Source organism: Hoplias malabaricus, chromosome 3, assembly GCF_029633855.1.
Source record: "Hoplias malabaricus isolate fHopMal1 chromosome 3, fHopMal1.hap1, whole genome shotgun sequence".
Classification (NCBI taxonomy): Eukaryota; Metazoa; Chordata; class Actinopteri; order Characiformes; family Erythrinidae; genus Hoplias; species Hoplias malabaricus.
The window spans coordinates 29,179,414-29,201,009 of NC_089802.1; the positions used below are offsets into that span (position 1 = coordinate 29,179,414).

Here is a 21,596-nt window from a genome sequence, read left to right on the forward strand (position 1 = left end):
TGCAGTCCCGCTGAGGCCCATGCAGGAGTTTCTGTGGGTATAATGAACAACTCAACTAAGAAGGAACCTAAAATGAGAATAATTCTCTAGCTTGGTCAGCAGAAGTGGACTGTGCCACACTCTGTTGGAATGCACAGCAATGGATAAAAGCATTGTTAATTAGGTGTGGGAAGGTTATGTTGTCATCTAAGTCATAATCTGTGGCGTAGTAATCTTCCTGCATGTGCTACTCTACCAGGAGCACTGGGATTCATGTACCTTAGTGCAGTCGTTTTTTTTTTCTTCATGCTGAAGCTAATAGCTTTGCCTCGATTAACGGCGTTAATGCACTACACTGTTCAGTCCATGATAATATAAGATTGGAATGGGCTATCCAGCCATTCCTCCTCTAAATTATGAGTTTGTTGATTGAATATGCCTCAGGGTCGCCTTCAATATTCAACTTCTTTAAGACACCGACACAGCATGTAATGACATTCATTTTAAATGTCACCCCACTATTATCCCACTGTGAAAGAGTAGTAGCTTGTTACTTCTTGATATTTTCCACCGCTGTAATGTGGAACATTTCACCAATTAACCTACTAGTTTTTTTTTGTTTTGTTTTGTTTTGTTTTTTTTTGTTTTTTTTTTGTTTTTTGCATATTTTCTGCAAGGTTTAATTTTATCTGCAATACTGAGGTGCCAAAACGCTTCTTTCAAGTGGAATTTGATTACTGATTTTTTTCCCCATGTACTCGCCAGGACTTTGGCATACTGCTGGCCTTTGACAATATTGGGGCTCTGCTAATGTTAGCGAGAAGCAAAGGAGACACTGAGCAAGAACAATCTGACGCTGCTGGTGTCACTGTGGCACCAGGCCGAAATACCGAGCTGCATAAGTGAATATCCTGTCCTGACAGGGTTTGACCAAAGCCACGTCCCACTCTGGTAGCCGGCAACCCATCGCTCCACTTCCAAAACAATGCAATTAAAAGCCACAGTTGAGGGTTTGCAGGGACAAATGCAGCTCTTTGAATGAAACGCAGCATTGATTTTAGGCACAGCAGAGACAATTAGCTCCGCTCGATGCTGAGAGACAGAGGGATGGTTTCTCCAGGACAAAAGGAGAGGTGTGTAGAGGGCCGCATCTGTGGTAGCACTACTGCCCTGGGCCTGTTGCCTTGCGCTGAATGCGCAGCGAGGAAAATGAGCTCAGAAACCATACACACACTCCCTCACCCACATACATATACTGAAAGGCCTGCAGAAAAGCCCAGTGCTTAGACTCACAGCCAAAACGAACAATGGGAGAAGCGAATAAACACCCGAGCCGCTGCTGTGTGGACAGAGAGCCTGAGCTCCAATGATGCTACTTTTGATACTTTCCCTCTCAACTTTTCACTGCGGTTGGTGGTGAATATTCAACGCTATGAAGGCTATTAACACAGCCCGGGATATTTTAGTGTCGCTACAAATACCCAAAAGGTATGCATAATTAAATCAAAACTCCAACAGACCGTATTAAATGTGGGAGTAGCAAAACACCCACTCACTCTCTTTATCTCTGCTCGTCCTCCTCTTCTCCCCTCCAGCCTCTTTCTCGAGAGAGAGAGAAGACTCTGCAGTGCAAAGGACCATGGATAGTCTCCCGTTTTGAGATAATTGGGAATCACTCCAGTTTTGTGGCACTTTGGGAGCGAATGAAAAAGGTCCTCTTCCACTGGAGAAACTAATCCTCCATCCTGACACTACAGAGAATATATATTCTGAATATTTCCGTTAGGCACACTGGACTGAATTTTTAAACACATGCCTAATGCACAGAAAACACATTTATTATTTTTGGCACTGGTAGAATTGGTTGCATTTCCACTGAGCATCAAGAAGTCAAGGTGAGGGAGACATCTGGGAGAGCTGTCCTGAATATCCCTCATGCTCTGAAAGCCTTTTGGGATTCAGGAGTTCCACTTCTGAGGAAGTCCACCATTTCTAAGTGCTTCAGTACTGGAGAGCTATCAGCAGCTAGTTCCCAGATGTACGTGGCATCTCCTATGGTCCACTTGTGATTAAAAAACATGCCATTGGCATTAAAAGCTTGTATGAACCAGTGTTAATTTCAGTATTAAAATGTGAAAGACTGTGTGTAAAAGTGTCCCTTTAGTTCTGACCTGGAAACAGAAAAGCACAAGAAAATAAAAAGCAGAAAATGGCCTCTGTCTGTTTACTGTTGTCAGGGCAACAAGAGCTGTTGGATCCAGAATCAACTGTTGGTTAATGAATCTCTTGGAGTCGAGTCAGTCTTGGTTTGCGAGTGGACTTTGAACTCAAAATGTTAAATAAATGTATTTGACGAAAAATACTGTCCAAATTTCTTAGTAAAATACATTTTACTAATGAACAGTAAAACCTTTAAAAATACATGATCAACTTTATATATATATACATTCTTTTATTTAATGGACAAAATCTTGACTAAGCCTTTTTTTAGTATTAAACAAAACTCAAACTAACAATAGTTAAATGACTGCCCCCTAGTGTTCACTAGTGTGTGTGTTAATGTGTGTTTCACTGCACAGATTGGGTTAAATGTGGAGAACAATTTCCTCTGTGTACAAGAACAGTGGCCAATAAAGTGATTCTAATTCAAATTAAACAAATACACATTTTATTTAAAAACCAAGACTGAAATTAAATCAAAATTAGCAGAATTAACACTTTTATGAACAGGGCTTTCAAGCTTTTGAAACAGGATTTAAAAAGAAAATCTGAGAGTGGCTGAAATTCAAGCTGACACCAGACCTGTGCCTTAACAGAAACTGCTCCCGAGAAAGTGCTTAAAATGTGGTTTATGCTGTTCATTTGAGTAAGTGCAAGTATTTGTTAAAAGGTTCAAGCAGGCCCTTTACTCTGTATCCTAAGAGCTCCATCAGTTTCTTATACACCATCTTAGAGCCGTCGTGTGTCTGATAGGGAGGAAAGTGCAGCTTCCAACCCACAGCCGAATGGACTGGGGACCACAAGGCATTTATAGCATGAAGCGAGAGCACAGCATTTGACTGCCATTGAAGAAATCCTCTCCCTCTGGATTGCTTGGAGTAGTGTGAAGGCCACTGAGAGGTGGTTAAACATTGTGGGCAGCTTTCAGGCACTGCTGCTAATGACTATGAAGCAGGAGACTCACTGTGAGGTAGTGTTTGTTAGTATACAAGGAAACACATGCCTTTTCATTGTGCCTAAAAAGGTGAGCTCACACTGTACTGTAATATCTTGACCAGTCTAAAAAGCCCAGCTAATGTATGCATTACTACAAGCCATTCAGAAAGCCACCCACGCTCCAAACCCACTTTGGAAAAACTTGAGATGTTTTCAAGGAGTGAAGAGCTCATATTTTCAGCTCTATGCCCCACTGAGTGGACTGATTTTGTCCGTCCAGATGTGATCACAGTCTGGACTACACATGTAGGTGAAGGTCGTGTTGGGAGCTGAAAGAGAAGTCCAGACAAACATGGCAAACCAGAGCCATGTTAAAATTGATCATAGAGATCTGAAGTGTATGTAAATTTTACTGCCATATACGCTCAGTACATACAATGTGTAGGGTCCCACAAATGAATGAAAGTCCCCCCCTGTACATACTGATAGTACTTGTCTAGTATTTGTTTAAACTCAGCTAAACACACCAATACATTCTGGAAGTTCCCTACTTTTCCACTCCACCTTAAAAAGCAAAGTAGTTACTTCCAAGTGCTAAGCTGAGTTCTTCAAATTTTAGTTCCACCTTCACAATCACACTGACACTCACTTATTGGACATTTTTGTTACACCCTAAACAGTGAAGCAGTTATAAGTGCCTGGATTAAAACCGCAGACACACAGCTGGAATATAGACAGCTTAGTCAGCTGTTTTTCCTTCTATTCCACCTTTAACGCAGCAGCTGTTATAGAATTAATGTTGGCTCTTTGTTTGCCAGCTGCTTCTTTGATTTTTCTGTTCCACCTTAAACAGTGAAGGAGTTAACATCAAGTGCTACAATTTGATAAATGTATGTATAGTTTGTAAAATAAATATTGTTCATCCCAGAGTTCAGGTAGGAGGGCCCCTTTTTTGCTTAGAGACCTAGGGAAGCCCAGACTGTCTCTGAAGGGCAGTTGTGTCCAGCTGACATGAATTAACGATGATGGTGAGCCCCAAAAGCAGAGGGAGCTTATCCACCATCCTCTTTCTCAAATCATCAAAAGACGCAGAGGTTTGGTAGGCACTCTACAGGTGCTGAGCACTCTGCAGCCGCACTATGGACCTCGTTGCCATGTCAACCACACAAAGGCTTTCGCCAAGACAGAAGGACGGTGAGCGAAGGGAGGAAGGGACGGACGGCTCTCTGCAGACAAACAGCTAAAATAATCTCGGACAAATGGTGCATTGGAAATCCAATTTGCTCATTAGGCACAGGGAGAAGGGAGGAGACGTACTGCCACTGCAGCTACTGCTGAGATTTACCAGCACTTTATGCAGCCGCCGTAGTCTGTGGTTGACTGCTGTATATAAAACACTTGACTGCAGACACATAAGGAGTCTAGAGCACAGTATGTTCTTCTGTACTCAGAAAATCACTTCAGAGATTTGAATCAATTCCTCTGCTTTTGCTTCCAGTGGTCCAAACAACATTCAAAATGCTACAGCTAATGTCTGCTATTCACTTTGGATCACTGTGGAGTTGGGCAAAATATGCAAGTGCTCCAAGAGGCATTGTATCCCCAAGGACTGGCTGTACCTTCCCATTTTCTCTGTCTCATTTTTTGGCCATCGGAAACAGGTTGGGCTCCAGCATGCCTAATAATCGTCCTTTATCGTCAGGCATTTTTTGACACTCATCCTTCAGCCCATTTCCTGTCTCTGTTGCCGGATTTGGAAAATAAAAGAGAAATCATATTTGAGGCTCAGAGGACAGAGAGCTCCGATCGGGAGGATTACCTCTTTCCAGAGACAGTTGCCCCCCTTTAAAGGGAAGAAGAAATAAAAGAACCTACTGAGATTAGAGAGAACTTGCATCTTTATCATTCTCTCCCCTATGCTTACTCATTTATTTTTCCTCCCTGTGCTTTGAAAGCCTAAAAAAACAGATTGCGCAAAGCAGTCACAGGGAATAGATGGACCGCAAGCCGGAATAGAGCCTTCTTATTTGGTTTGGTTTTTTCCTCACTGTGAGATAGAGAGGTTATTTCAGGTCTGAGGTTCATCTTTCCTGGGTGCTGTCATCTATAAGAATCTTACTCCATAGGCAGTGATGGCCAGGGAAGAAAATACACTTTCAAATGGTAATAGCAATACCTCCATGCCCACAGTGCTGGGAAGATACTCTGAGACACTGACCAAGGCTGGGTCACCTGTGGATTTTATGCGTAGTCCAATGGGATTTTCCCAGCATGGGTCACTTGAGGTCAAATTGTATGGTCGCAGTCGAAGGCACCATCAGGCAAAGCTGTTTGACACCTTTGCCATTCTCTGTAAATCTTTTATCTTGATCAGACTCTTTTCTCTTTTCCCATTAGTCTCAATCTCTCTATTTGCCCTGGTGCCTCTATGTGAGGGCCATCTCTCAACAAGTACTACTTCCATGAATATGCATGTTTCTCCTCATTACAAGAGTTTCCTCACGGATCTGTGTTCTTGAAAGCCGGTCCCTGAGGAGGCTGTCTCAGCTCCTCCTGCATTATTTACAGGACTAGTGCGTATGGACATGACATACATGCTTAATGGTGTCTCTTATTCGTCAGACTTTGGTGGTGAAATCTATGGACATTGCCTGTGGTTTGTTGTAGGACATTTTCAAACCTATAATCTTCCCGTAAGTTTTATGATGATTCCATGTTGTTTAGTGGTACAGATGCAAAATGTTTTGCTGGACAGTGCTGTGCAAGACAGATACCACTATGTCCAGTCAATAAGTGCAGAATCAAAGCCACAGTAACATGAAGAGAAGCCCCACAAATGAAATAATTTGCAGCACTTTCGGCTGATTGTACAAGCGGTCTCCCACCAACTCTGCTTTTCTTTTTAATGCCAGGTGCCTTTCTGATCTTTTCAAGAGCATCTCTTTTTTGGGGGTATTTTTTAGAAGCAATTTACGAGGCATGTGTGGGTAGTTCCTAGTGTGGATTTATGTGTGCCTGTTCCCAGATATCTTAATCATTCTAGCCCAGGTCCAGCCAACATCCACATATATTGACAACACTTGAGTAGACTGCATTGGTTTGCCACATAGTTGGTTGGCCATGTAGACATACGAGGGCCACATTTTGCAAGATGTCCAACACACCACAATTGTAGATCCACATTTGGTTTGCATGCAGCAGGCCAGAAGGGCTGCATTTTTGCCAGAAGTGGTCCACATCTACATGCTAACTGGGTTGGAGAACACAGATGCAAGTTATAGGCAAATGAAACACAGACAAACTGAAGTCTATAATGTGCTTTTTGTTCACAATAATGGGTGTAACATAATATTTTAATCAACAACAAGGGATCTGTCATTCTGTACACAGTGCAGGACACTGACCAGTGGGGCAGTGTCAAGTCAGTATATACGCAAAGACCTAAGCCACTGGGTTGTATGAACTCATGACTCCATAGACCTCGGGACCAGCTGGAGTCAAAACTATTTTCAATATTTTCCCAAAGACAGCCTCCAAATTACAGAGACATGCTAACAACAACAAAGACCCATCTGTGTGATACAGTGAGCTCATGAAGTATCACTTGACGCCTCGCGCGGATGCTAACGCAAGGAACACTAGAAACTGTAATTGAAAAGCACAGGGGCCAAATAAAATCCTTCAGCTGCTAATCACCACAGTGACAAAGCCGCTCTCTCTCTCCGCTAGCCGAGTGGCAAGCTGCTAATGTGTGGTGCATGAATGTAATCAAGAGAAAGTGGGTTCCTCGCTCCTCCAAGCCCTCCCCACCACCACCTTTCTCCAAACTGATAAATATATAAATAAGTCTGTAAAAAATGCTAGTTTAGGGAGAGAGAGTTAGAGAGAGAGAGAGAGAGAGAGAGAGAGAGAGAGAGAGAGAGAGAGAGAGAGACTCATTTTTAGAAATCAAGGGCCGCATCTCAAGTGACTTAGCATTAGGCATTTTGCTATGCAAATCAGCGGCATTAGCATAAACACAAACAGGGAAAATAGGCTCCAGAGGAACGGAGAGGAGGAAATACAGGAACCATTCGGGCAAAGGAACGAATCAGAACAGCGGTGGAAACAGAAGGACCTCTGGTAGCCTTTTAGCTTTGTTAAATGTGAATTTATATTTATCCAAAAGATAGTTGTGAATTTGTATAATGTGTACAAAAAGTAGTCCATTCTTTGTGGATGTAAATGTGAGATTTTGACACCTACCCGACACACACACAAAAATAATCATCCTGAATTAACACTAACCCTAACCTTAACCATCACCATATACCTAACCCTAACTCATCCCTAAATGTAAGCATGAAATTAACCCCAACCCTACTGTGATCTTTCTTTGGGTTCATAACAAACAGCTTGTATGATTTTTGTGAAACAGCGCCACCAGTAGACGGGAGCTCAATTAATAATCCTAAAATGACTATAAATCATAATTCATTCATTCTCTGTAACCACTTATCCAGTTCAGGGCAGGAATACAGCCTGGAGGGGGCGCCAGTCCTTCACAGGGCAACACACACACCTACTGACACTTTTGAGTCACCAATCCACCAACCAACGTGTGTTTTTGGACTGTGGAAGGAAACCAGAGCACCCGGAGGAAACCCACACGGACACAGAGAGAACACACCACACTCCTCACAGACAGTCACCCGGAGCAGGAATCGAACCCACAACCTCCAGGCCACTGGAGCTGTGTGACTGCGACACTACCTGCTGCACCACTGTGCCACCCTATAAATCATAATCATAATCATCATAATAAAAATTCACTACAAATGATACTCATGGATGTGGATGCTCTTGCTGAGCCTTAACATATTTTTGCTTTACTTGCACAAAACTGCACCGTCACTGTGACCAGATTTTGGCCTTTAATTATGGCATTTAAGAGAGGCCATGTGCCTGATGATTGGAAGTGTTTGGTAGCTACACCGTCATCATTTGCAAACAATATTCTTAGGACCCTGTTTCTATTTTGCTTTCTGTTTGTTATGATGCGAACTTATGCACTAGCACCAGGAATGGATTTCTCATTGTTCAATGGGTAGGTATTGAAATGGATCTGTGTTGCTGCAGTAAGAAATAAATAAAAAGTTGAAATTCTCAAAGAGTGGCAGCTGGGGAATCCTGCGAGGTGAGAGAGAGAGTGAAAGAAAAGGATTTTTTTCACCTTTCTGAACGTTTCTCACCAGAGAGCCGAAGGAAGAGAGAGACAGAGAGAGAGAGAGAGAGAGAGAGAGAGAGAGAGAGAGAGAGAGAGAGAGAGAGAGGTGTAAGACAACACAGTGAGGCCTTTATAGCCTTGGAGCAGCCCAAGGTGAAATTCTGATTTTTTTTTTCTTTTGCTCTCTCTCTCTCTCTCTCTCTCTCTCTCTCTCTCTCTCTCTCTCTCTCTCTCTTCTCTCTCTCTCTCTCTCTCTCTCTCTCTCTCTCTCTCTCTCTCGCTATCTCTCTCTGTGGCATGGTGTTTGAGAGACATGCAAATGCCAAGGCATAGCTGCAGTCCTCAAATTCAGGGCCTAATTATTAGATATCTCACTATTTCCTGTTCTCCCTTTCTGTTTCAGCTCTCCATTAGCACTGGAGGAATGTCCACCCAACTACTAGTGACAGTAGTAAATCCAGCTGCTTGAGTTAAATCCGATACTGGCTTGGGTTGAGTATCAGTAGCTAAAAGCTTTAATAGACTATGACCTCAACAGGCATAGCAGCAATTAGTCATTGGATAGATGCTTTAGCATGGGTGACTAAGTGTTTTAACGCTAGGCTAAACTCAGAGGCTATGCTACCACATTGTTTGTGACAGTGTGTTGCCTCCCATATCACAAATACTACCCACAGTAGTTAGCTCCCAGCCTCTGGGGTAAACACACTGCTAATGGAGTGCAATACTGGCCCCCAGCTTCAGAACCAAACCCTGACGTCACCCCTACCAAATGGGCAGATCTTGATATGATAAGATTCCAAGCCTTTTCCCCTAAAACAAAGTGGTTTTCTCCAAAAATAAAAACCCAACTAGCCTCGTAATCACATTCTGCCAAAAAGCCCATGTTGTCTTTGAGGAATCGTCTGATTAAATCAAGGCTAACCCGGGCTGATCCTTAAATCTTATCAGCCGTAAACCTCCCTCCGATGTATGACATGCTTGTTTTCCAACACTGTACGTATCACTGGAAGCTTCTCAGAGGACATGGAGGACTAGAGTTACAACCGAACCCAAATTCCTTGCTAGACAGATGGAAACTTTCATATCCATCATCAAAGTGGCAGCAGTATTGTTTGTGAGGCCTAATAACACACACCATGTGAAACATAACCACCAAGTTAGTTTTCTGTGGGCTGCCTAGGTCTGAATACATGGGATTCTGCTCTGCTTTTGATGTAGAATTGTCCTGCCCCTTCATCTGCAATTGTCCAATCACAGCGCTGGAGCCACATTTATGTAAGAGCGATGTTAAAGGAGTGCAGAGAAATAACAGCACTGTGTTGAAATGGAGACCATGAGAACTGAGAGCTCCTCACTGCTGTGTGCTCAGTGTCGGGGTGAACAACGAGCTCATTATCATTTAAAGGAACAGGTGGTAAAAATGGACATTCTGAACAGGGCTGTTTAGACAGGGGGAGATTGCTGCTGTGGGGCTTGCTTAATAAATCCCCTTTAAATAAGAAATGCATGCCTACATATAAGTGTAATAATCATGTAATATATTTACAACAGCCTCAATATTTGTAGTACTGAACATGTTGACTTGGTTTGAGATTGTTTCTCATGCCAAGATGTTATTTTGTCATGTTGCGTCCTCTATACTAGAAGCAAAAAAATTGAGTGTATTACCAGTGCCTTCCTAACTCCCGTAAATATGCTGTTTTTGCAGAAATGGGGGCATATTTCCCGGCATCCTGTTTTTGACATTGCTAATGGGCACATGCCCTCTTAATTGCCGCTGGTAATACACATATTTTTTGGCGAATTGGATGTTTCCACTCAAAACAGCACCACGACAAACATTAGAAATATTTTAAGCCTGGAGTTAATGAGGCTGCTCTCGCTGTACTGAGAGACCAAGACCCCTGTTTGGAATAAAGAGGGAAGAAAGAAAGACAGGAGGAAATGGGAAGCTGGTTTGACTCTCTTTGACTCTAACTACTCTGGTTGCAAGCTTTGGCATCATTCGGCATCATGTTCCCGACAAATTAGGCGTAAATGACCAACAATAAAATCTGTCCAGATGCAGAGTGGGAGTATTACGCACACTCGAGTGGTCCTACCATCGTGAGATCATGAGGTCCATGCGGACGTAGCTAATGGTTAAATTGATGGGTGAAATGGGCAGGAAATCTGGTCAAAACCACAACTTTTTTCATGTTATTTGTAGCCACCTTGAGGATAAAGACCACCATTGTGCTGTGTCAGGCCAGGGGTTCCCTGAGAGATGACTAGACCTGTTGAAGTCTTCTTGACATTTAAGTGTGTTTCCTGCAAAATGGCACCATGTTTCAGAGAGAACGGCCGCTCAATAAGAGCTAGGGGTCCTCGGGGACCCTTTAGTCTGACAGGTGCTCTTAAGCTGGCCATGAGATCCTGTTCGGCTGGATCTTTCTTCAGCTGAGGAGGAAAAATCCTGTACTGTCCATTTATGAACGAGGAGCGTATGAACTGCAGACGAACTATGAACCAAATGCACTGAGGTGTCTTTAATAAGCACAGCTCTTGATTTCCAATTCTCAATCCACCAACTCCCACTGCCAAAAAGAGATCCGCATTTGGATTTTGGGATTCCAGATGGGATTAATGTGTCAAATCCAATCAAAGCCCAAATCTGATCAGATGGCTTTGAAGAAATGGCATGGGTTCTGCACAAAATTGAGCTTATGATTTTATAATAATGGAGATGAGCCTTGGTTCAGTCTTGAGTCTGGACTAGGACTCCATATCTTTTAGAGTTTTTTTTTTTTTTCCACAGGCCACTTTTTTCCTCTGTGGTGTTGCCGTAAATGGCAGCTACATGATGCACTTCATTTTCTCCTTCAAAACCCATGGTTGAAGTGCCCTTCACCCCTAACTGCCCAAAGTGGCAGCCTGCCACTATAGTTAGTATGTGTGGTCACTGTCCCTAATCACATGGTCTAAATGCAGAGGTGCTATTTTGTTGTATGGTTGTAAATTAAAAACACATTTTCCATTGCTTTATACATTTCTTATACACTTGTTAAGATGTTCCCTTATAAGTAGCCCTCACACCAAGGGATTTCACTTGAAGAACTACACCGAGGTGCAGTAGTGTTATGATTATAAAAGCATGGGTATTGTAAGTTAAGCTGGTGAATGCGAGGTGCATCATGGGTAAATTGTGGGATGTTAATTTTCCTGCTAGGCTCAGCCAGCAAGTGTTGTCACTCGAGCTGTCACAAAGCACATTCGTATCGCAGGTGCCCCACAATGGCTTTTAGAAGCCTCCACCTGCCCTCCAGATGCCCTCTTGCATCCAGCTTCAAGCTGCCGATTGAATTTAAATCTGTTGTAAAACCACCTTAAAATACCTCCAAGTCACTCACCCCAGCTGCTCAAGGATGGATTATTATTATTATTATTATTATTATTATTATTATTATTATCTGTCACTCTTATCATTGTCACTCTATTATTGGTATTATTATCATCATCCTACTAGAGATGGAAGGGAAAATAGATGTGCGATACCACTTTTCAGAGAGGAGCTAAAGCAGCACAGAGTGAGCAACATTGTTTTACCTCCAGCAAAGCAAACAGGAGCGAGATAACTGATCAATTCACTACAGCGCCACCCTGTGAAAGGCCAGCGCTTTAGCCCTCATTTAAGAGAAATAAAAGAAGGACTTTGCATGTTGAGGGCTAAACCTGCTAGGATAAAATCCTTTTTGTTGTTTTTATTTTTTTCACATTTAGCCATCTATTTTCTTAACTCCGTAGTGCTAACAGAAACCACAGCACTGTAGCATGGTCTTTAAACTTCTTTTTAAGAAACATTACAAAAAGGCCCAAAGGCTAACTATAAGGGTTAACTGCCAGAGGGGTCCTGGACCTCTTTGGGACCCTTTGGTTTCGCACTTTGGTTTCAGAAGGAAAGTTGAGTATCTGTACACTTTCACCATAAAAGAGTAAATAGAAAAACTAAGTTTGGAGTTTAAATGGGCTTTATGACACCAATTCACCTTTAGAATCGAAAAATAAAATACAATACAGAACAGCCACGTTCCTAAATTAATAAAGGGATATCAAATCTGTCCGAAATGTCATATAATGACGAGCACATCCTGGTGGAAAGAGCGATGTTAAATGGCTGTGTTTTACGGCTCTTTCTGAAAGTGCTAAGTGATAACCAGACTTGCAGTTTTCAACCTCTTGGATCCGTCAAAGCTTCCTCACAGCAATGAATCAGCCTCATTTGGTTCCTCCCTCATAAAGCAAAGACTGGCCAGGGTAGGAGACAGGCTTATGTGGGGGGGCAGGTGGCAGGCAGATTAATAGTCAGCCTTCACTGTTAGAACAGCAGAGAGAAACACTGATCCCCCACTGCCTCCACATGACAATCACCACCTTCAGGAATCACATCATCTTTAATCAATCTGAACCTCGGAAAGTTTCCTAATGAGTTATGATGTTCCACAACAGCTGAACACACGTCTGTGTAAACCTGCTAACTCACATCTTACAATATTACTCAGTTATTAGTAGATTTTTAGACTGTGATTTTTCTGGGCGAGGAAAACCACTTTCTGATGATGCACCTTGAAGGTTAGCTTTAGCTATTTGCTTGTGCTCTGAAGCCCAGTGTATGCCTAGTGTAAAGGGTTAAAAAAGACACACTCTCTGTTGTTGCTTGGGGTCGTTGCCATGTACTTGCACTCTTTCAAAAGTAAAACAACTCAAATGAAGCATCCGATGCGTCCCCGTGCCCTCCTTTTTCTCCGTCCAGTGATTGGCCTAGAGGGACAGATTGATTAATTATGAGCATCTTAATCAGTCGGGAGATTCCAGGCCCCTGGACCTCGTAACGAAGCCTGCCATCATAAGCAGTGATGGACAAGCACCCCCGGGGACTTATTCAGTACCTCCAGCTCAAATTACAATGCTGCTGTTGATCATTTAATTGAAGGAGTGGACAGAAAAGCCTCTGGACAGCGGAAGTTAAACAACTGTTTTCGCACAAACGCCTGGTCATTTGGCAGCCGAGCGGCTGCTGTGGACGAGTGGTCAATGTTGGTGCTGGAAGAGTACTTAAGGTCTGTTAGAAGAGCTGTTTAGCCACGGAAATTTAGGGGGGCAGGCTCAACACCAGTGGAGGCCAAAAACTTTCAGACAAAATGGTGGATGTACCCAATGTTTTGCACTGGGCTACATTAAGTGAGAAACTTTTCCACATGAGACACAGGCACGCTTTCCTCTGTGAGGCCCTGGGGCCCATTTGATGGCCCTTAAGAGTCCTTAAATCAACCGCGTACCACTGACCCCTCCCCAGAACACCCGGAGGGCCAAACGTCCAGATAAGACCAAAGCAAAGGTCACAGAGCCACAGAGGTGTTTGATCGTGGCTCTAAAAGCATTCTAATAAAGATGAGCACAGCGTCTCACACGCACACACACACACACACACACACACACACACACACACACACACACACACACACACACACACACACAGGGGAATTCCACACTCTCACTCTGCCTCTAATTAGGCCTGAATCGCTGTGCTCCTGCACTCGTGTATCATCTAATTTCTCGTTATGATTTACTTTACTCTGAGGGAACCATCCTTATGAGGTCAACAATATCAGTAATGGTCAGAGGCAGAGAAATAAACCTAGCAATATACAACAAACTCTTGTAAGAATAGCTAGAAAAACCTAGTTTAATCTGTACTTTACCAAAAAAGCCAATCTAAGGTCCATATATCCAAGCCGCGTGTGCACATTAATGTGACCTCAGTCTGTTTTCTGTGGGCTGCCTAAGTCTGAAAATGTTGGATAAAACGAGCCGTTCTGATCCTGCTTCGCTTCTTACGTCAAGTGCAGAGATTTTGGAATTACCCCGCACCCTCGTCTGTGTCTGTCCAATCACAGCGCTGGACCAGCCTTTATGTGAGAGAGCAAAGACAAGTTAAATGCAGCAAATAAAAGCACTGAGTAAAAACAGAGAAAAGGAGAAGAAAGAGAATCAAGAGCTAATGCTCACTGCTGCGCGCTAGCGGTCAGGGTGAACTGTGAGCGGCTTATTATCATTTAAAGGTCTGTGGTGTTTGATGATCCTTGTGGTATTTTGACAAAAGCAGATCACACACTGTGTGAAATGTCCCTTTTCATTTGTAGAAGTGTATATGTGCCACTGTGTCTGTTTACAAAACAAAAAGAGGCCAGAAGACATGGCATGCATCAGCTACAGAGTAATGAAGGTAATAGCTCAGAAAATGAGAAAATGAATATTTTGACAATTGGCAACACATGCATAAGCACATAATTATACACCTTTTGCTTCAACAGAATTTCAAAATTAGCGAGAGTTAGGACCCCAGCATGAGTTTGTTGCCTCCAGCTTCTCAACCCTGGCACTACTTTGAAAGCAGCATATTTAATCCATCACCCTCCACCCAGGTGGAGAGAACTTTCCAAGGTGTTCCCGCCAGATTCCCAGTGATGCCTGGAGATGACCACCTGGCGGACCTCTGTCTCCGGTCAAGAGCTTCCAGGAGTGCCCCTTTCACATCCTCCAGTGACTCAGCGCTACAAGTCTGAGCTAATCCCGGTTCAAAAAAAGAAGCTGGCAGACAATGTGCTCCACTGTTACGTTTCGCCACGGTGACAATCACAGCTGAAAGTGTCTCCGCTGGACCGGGGCTCGATTCCCTGGAATGGACACAGCGTGCCAAACCTGACAAAGAGCCCAGTGAAGGCCTGCAACAGTGCCATTCTCTCCTGGGCATGTGTTGGCGCCGCACTACCGTGGAGATGCATTCCTACATGCCCAGAGGAGGAGAGGATGAGTGACTGAGAGGGCTGAGAGGGCTGAGGGGTACATTTCTCCTGTGTGGACTGCTGGGTGCAGGGCTAAATTGCATTAGAATCTGCGCATACAGCCTACATCCTATAGAATTAGAGGCCTTCCTCTAGCTTTACAGGCAAAGTTTATGTTGAAGTATAACCAACTAGGGTCCAAGTTCAAGGTCAGGCACCTACAGCCAACGCAAAGAGTCCTTGGGCAGGACTCCTAAATCTGCATTTGTCCTATATATATTTGCTGTCCATTTAAAAACATGTCTTTTCATTTTTGTGGATTTTTAATTTACTACATTATTTGAGTACAACAGCTGTCCTTCACACAGTGTGAGAATTTCATGAGGAATGGGTCAAAGAAATGCTCTGAAATTATTTGCAATAAAAATCTTTCTTTTTTTTACATTGAAAATTTCTATAGAAAGATATGAAGATTTGTGTCCATCTCCTGTAAAGTTACTATATTGGGAGACACATGTTTTTTAATTGGACCGCAACAGTATGTAACACCAGTTTGATTTGATTATGATTTAGACCTAGTGAATATACTATAGATTTATCCCTATATTCACATTCAACAAAATAAATACATGTAAAAAAAATCATATGTTCATAACTATGCTTGGAAAAATAATAATTCTTCAAAAAGTCCCATTCACGGATGAGAAGGTGCATTCCTCCTCCTCCTCCTCCTCCTCTTCATCTCAAGATCCCATCCTGGAGATACAAGGAATTTGTTCCAACAGCCACACAATGCAAAGACTCCAACCTGGTGCGCATGGTGTGGCTGGAGGTTCAGGATCGTCCCTAATGAGATGATGAATCTGGAAGTCTGGAAAATGTTCCTGCTCACTGCAGTGTGGACTCTGCTCGGCTATTAAATTAAGGCAGTGATGCGAGGGGAAATGTGGGACCGTTATGGCTCCTCGTGTGGTTTGTGCTTCCAGATGTGTGTCCTGTGTCCTGCCAGGGGTCACTAAGGTTTAAAGATGCAAAAGTTTTTCTCTGAAACGCCTTGACCCATCATACGCTACATGGGCTGAGGTTTGCATATGGACAATATTTGAGCGTCAAGAGATGCCCCAACCAATGGGTTACACAACTACACTACCACTACTAGTGAGGACCAGACTTGAAAGACCAATACATGGTTGTGAGGTCACAACAGTGAACATAGTCCTAGAGTCTCCGTAAAAAAAGGTACAGTAGACTGGGGTTAAAGTCCAGATGTATTCCTTAAAGGTACATTACATTGTTTTCTCCAGAAGGAGAGTTGAATATTTGTAATCATTCATTGTAGAACTGTGTAAAATAAATCAATATAAGTCCTGGAGATGAAACGGTGCAATTATGTTCCCTAATTATAGGTAGTGGATATGTACCCTTGAAGGTACCACCCACAGTGACAACAATATGTACCGGCAGTTTTATTTCTGATGGTGTACTGCAGGTTAGTTGTGTGACTGATTCAAAAAGAGTTTTTAAATAGGTAATATCAGAAGTATTTTAGTGTAAAATGCTGGAAAATACGACTAAACGTTGTGCTGCTCATGGCTTTCAGGATTCGACTGGTTCACTGCTGAATCCCAATGAATCCAAACATACAAAAGCATTGAATTCATCATTTTTCAAGCACATCAACCACCAGCAGTGTGCAGCATCAGTCACACACTCTACTGTGTCGCTCAAAGATACAGACACCGAGTGGACTTCAGGAGAAATACTAATACGACTGGAACATGGTCATAGGAGATATAGGGTAAGTACAGGATGTACACCTCAGTTTTTATCAACCAACGTCTTCGACGGTTGTACTTAAACTACAGCTGAAAGCAGAGAAAGGGTCATCAGCACCTGATTGGTCATCTATATCTCAATGGTTTCCTGAGTCGATGACTTTGGCATTGTATTCAAAACTGAGAGAGGTATTCATCCTATAGTTGTGAGAACACAATGAGCAGCCCATCTCTGTGTAATCACCATCATCATCATCATCATCATCATCATCATCAATGCCCATGCTATCAAGCGCTGCCTTCTCTAAGAACCCTCTCTCTGCCGTATGACCACAGACTGAAGGCCGCCTCATTCTCGATTGCAATTATTTAGAAAATTGCTATCGAGTCCAGCTCGACTCAATACTTCCACCTAGCTTTCTGTCCAAAGAAAACACTGAAGCACAAGAGAGGTGCACTCTGGAAGCAATAACACCTGTCCGTCAAAGGCATCTTCAGAAGCAGGCTTTAACTTTCTCTCCTTTTTTTCTTTTTTCTCAGTATCAAAACCCATTTGGATCCTGGTATATACAGAACTACAATCCCACTATGAAATGACAAAGGCAAAAGCAGGACATTATGGAAAGTTCCAGCAATCTGGATCCATTAAAGCAACACTTAAAACACCTTTACAGAGTGGCCTAGCATCACGCCATACCCTCCGCATTAGTGGTCCATCTCCAATCTGTCCTCAGACGGCATTCAAAGCAGGTCCACCAACGCAAGCTCCAAACAAACCCACGTTAAGTCTGAGCACACAAGTTATCGATTTATGAAGCTAAGAACAATGATTCACTTACCTTCCTGCACTGCCTGGAAGGGGTTGTTGGGCTCGATAAATTTTATGGAGTGGGTGATTTTCTCACTCTGCAAAATGTCATCATTGAGGCTGAGGTCGGAGATGGCCAGCTGGAAGATCTCATCATCCCTCACAGCGTTCTCCTCGAAAATGGCACCTGAGGAGGCATGTAGGTGTTTACCGGCTGATTTCAACATACACTAATCAACAATAACAGTAAGTTCCTTTTTATGAGCTCCGCTTACTGAAGGTAGTACGTATCTGGTGCTCTGCATACTTTCTTAGCCTTTTTTCACTCTTTTTCTTCAATAGCCATTGCAGGACCACCATAGAGTGAGTGGGGAGCCTAATCACTTGGGTGGTGGATCATTCTCAGGTGGATCAGACACAGCAGCATTGCTGGAGTTATTAAAACTCAAACTGTGCAGAGACAGATGAGCTACTGTCTCTGACTTTACATCTAGAAGGTCGACCAGTGAGGTAGGGGTGACCCTCCACCCAAATAATTTTCTCTGCCTGCTTTGTGGTGGTCTAGTGGAGTCCTGACTTTAAGACCTGGGTGAAATGAGGCTAACGGAGTATGCCGAGCTGGATAGAGCAAGCCTATATGGTCTGTGGAGCTGATAAAATGGACAATGAGTGTTGAAACAAAGAGGTCATGTTAATGTAGATTATAGTGATATGCAGACAACACTATCAACAAACCAGAACAACAAACACAGAGCAGTGAATGTGGCTTTAATAAGCGCAGCGTAAATAAACATTGCTGCTAGGGTTGTTTTTGTTTTGTTTTGTTTTGTTTTTTTTTTGATGTTTTTTTTTTTTTTTTATCTCCAGCCCCAGTCTCCCTCTCTCTAGATTACAGATTAGATAATAATTATATGGAAGAGCTTCTTCAGGGAGTGTCTGGAACAAGCTGAAAAAAGCTGAATGTGAGTGAGGGCTTGAGTTCATTTCCTTCAGGCCCACAGACATAACTACATGGGTATTAATCCAGGTCATTCAATCATGTCTGGGGATTTGGTGACATCTCTGGTGGAAAGGTGTAATAGCATGCAACCTAGAATATGGGGGATTGGAAGCTATTTGTTGCAGCTAGCTACCTTAGATTAAGCAAGTGTAATTATTTTTCTAGAGAACAGGCAAAAGTAAGATGTCCTGTCATAGACTGGCCTCTAGATGTTTAGTGTTTAGTGCAACAACTTAGGTAAATTAATACATGATATTATAGCAGTATTTTTAATTTTACACTAACCCTACTTGATGTCATGCAACACCCGGAATTATGCCTATTTCGACTTTTCCCAACATCCTCACTCATCCATAAACTGCTCATGAATGAAGCAGTCTCTGTTTTTGCCCTCGTACAGGCGGGCCCCAACAGGGAGGGCCGGCAGTTCAGATTCACTTGATGTATAACTCCCAGGTTTGGCTTATTTAGTGGGAATAGAGGTGTCGCATCTGCTCATTCCATTTGCCGGAGAAAGTGGTCCAGATCTCCAGCGTCTGTACTCGCTTCCAATTACCAGCTTTGGATGAACTGAGGCCTCTGTAAATCACCAGTGCCATCCCGCAAATCGTTTTCCGCCGGACCCTCCATTCTCAGGAACAGCCCTTTTTTTACTCTAGCCCTCGGATGCAGCTGATAACCGCACCAGATATGGCAAAGTGATGGGATTGGACACAGGAGAGAGCCAGCGTTTGTTATTCCACCCTCCACAGGTTCGGCCAGGTCCAAGTTAGAAGCTACTGCATGGAAGTCGATGACTGGTTTGGCCATGGGCTAGGAATCAGTTAACGCTGCCAAAATGGGTTCCCTGGAGGAATGCCATGGAAAAACAACTGTTTAGTGGCTGGTTCTTTAAGAATCTGTGACTTTGATGATGATTCGTTAAGTTCCTATCAACTAATAGATGCTAATATCAGTACTTCTTCTTCAAGGTTCTTCAATCATCTTTTCACTGAGTAGTTTATAATTACAGACTGTCTGATGTCTATCCAGCCTCTAGCATCCAGTCCATGTCTAGAGACTAGAGAATGACCAAAACATTGCAGGTGAGCTACTGTCTCTCACTTTGCTTCTAAACAGTGGACAGAGAAGGTTGGTGGTAGGGTGGCCATGTGAGTGGGCAGTAAGAAAGTAAGGAGATCACCAATTGAAGGACTATGGAGTGCACCCGTATGGTCAGTGGAGCCCATTAAATGGACAGTAAAGGTTGGATCACATTGGTCAGTCTATAAATGTGAACCACTTGTCAGTCCATGTCTCTTGTATAGTATGCATTCAATTGAATGAACAGTAGTTCTATAGGAGACAAGGTGCAGCCCTGACTGTTCTCCTCTGCCAGTCAAGCCTACACAGATGACCGAATGGTGCATTTGCCTGCCGATCCAATGCTGCAGCCCAATGAGAAACTGTGATGTCAATAACTACATCAGGCAACCGTACTTAATCTGAATTTCTGAACTGTGGGGTCATGTGGCGTGAGGCAGAGAGAGGGGACAACTTAAGCCCAGCTCCAGTGGGTGACATCCAAGCTCTTGAATAGTGATAGGAACCCTATAGCCACCCCCTCCTGTCAGCCCCTTCCTCTTCCTCCTCCTCCTCCTCCTCCTCCAAAAGACGAGTGTGTTTCAAAGCCAGAGTAGCAGCGCGAGACCGAGATAGAGGGATCCAGCTCTGCAACCCGCAATCTTCGTCAAGTCGCTGACAATCCTTTCCGAATCTGGAGACACAGCCATCACGGTCAACCGAGCCACAGAGATCCTTTCACTGCCCTCTCCTCAAAGCCTTCCTGAAGATTTAGATTTCCCTCACGTTCCATACAAAGTTGAGGCTCAGCAAGAAGAGGGAGGGGGCTTCTTTTTAGTGGGGTGGGGGGATGTGGGGGCACTAGCCTCACTCCTCAGCCTCTCAGTGTCTCAGTATCTCTAGTCTTTCCACCTAATTGTATGGTCATGAATTATACATGTGTTTCTCGAAGACCCCCCTCATCTACCCCCCACCACCACCATCACCCACCCCTTCTTCAACAACATATATCGAGACCGGACTTTAAATGAGACCCCTTTCAACGATTGTTGAAAGACGAGGGACAATCAGCGGCTGGTGTGTTGCTTCTCAAACAAGCTTCTGCGTTCACACACACACACACACACACACACACACACACACAATCAACACAGTGCTGGGTAGAGTTTGGTGGTCCACTGCTGTGTGCAGCCCATGTATTGACGATGCATGTGTCAGTGTGTGTCTGTGTGTGTGTGTGTGTGTGTGTGTGTGTGTGTGTGTGTGTGTGTGTGTTAGTGTGTGTTGTTGTGTGTGTGTGTGTGTGTGTGTATGGTGGGCTTGAGCGCGCGTGTAGTGCTTACCGATGTGGATGATGGAGTCCGCTCGTGCAGGGCTGCACTGCCACATCCCGAAGCAAAGCCACGCGATCAGCACTTCCATCTCCGGCAGCTCATTCAGGCGCGCGCTCTCGCCCGCACTCCCGCTTCCAGATCGGATCCCACAGCCTCGCGCGCTCCTTCCGGGCCAGGTATTTGGAGGGGGATGGAGTGAAAAGGTGGTGCTGGCGGAGCTGGGAGGAGTGGGTTCTTAAAACCAAAAATAATAATAATAATAATAATAATAATAATAAATGTCAAAATAAAGAAGAAGAAGAAGAAGAAGGGGAGGGGGTTGGGGTGAGGGTGGGGGGTGGTGCGGCGTTGAGCAGGCGAGTTAAGGAGGAGAGGGGAGGAGGTGGGCTTTTGGGGGTGCCGATCGGCACGCGCGAGGGTGCAGCGTGCGGTGTGGGGGCCGAAGCGCGCGC

General features: G+C 43.7%; 1 protein-coding gene across 2 annotated transcripts in view; it reads right to left on the reverse strand.

Moving 5' to 3' along the window:
* Positions 1 to 21,371, reverse strand: part of grid1b (glutamate receptor, ionotropic, delta 1b) — a 322,140-nt gene extending 300,769 nt beyond the window's left edge. For both annotated transcript variants that reach the window (XM_066664931.1, XM_066664930.1), the window contains exons 1-2: positions 21,154 to 21,371; positions 17,780 to 17,935 (exon numbers count right to left, since the gene is read on the reverse strand). In XM_066664931.1, the coding sequence (XP_066521028.1) occupies positions 17,780 to 17,935; positions 21,154 to 21,232 (235 nt within the window). In that variant the 5' untranslated portion in view covers positions 21,233 to 21,371. The remainder of the gene's footprint in view (positions 1 to 17,779; positions 17,936 to 21,153) is intronic.
* Between the last annotated feature and the right edge of the window lie 225 nt (positions 21,372 to 21,596).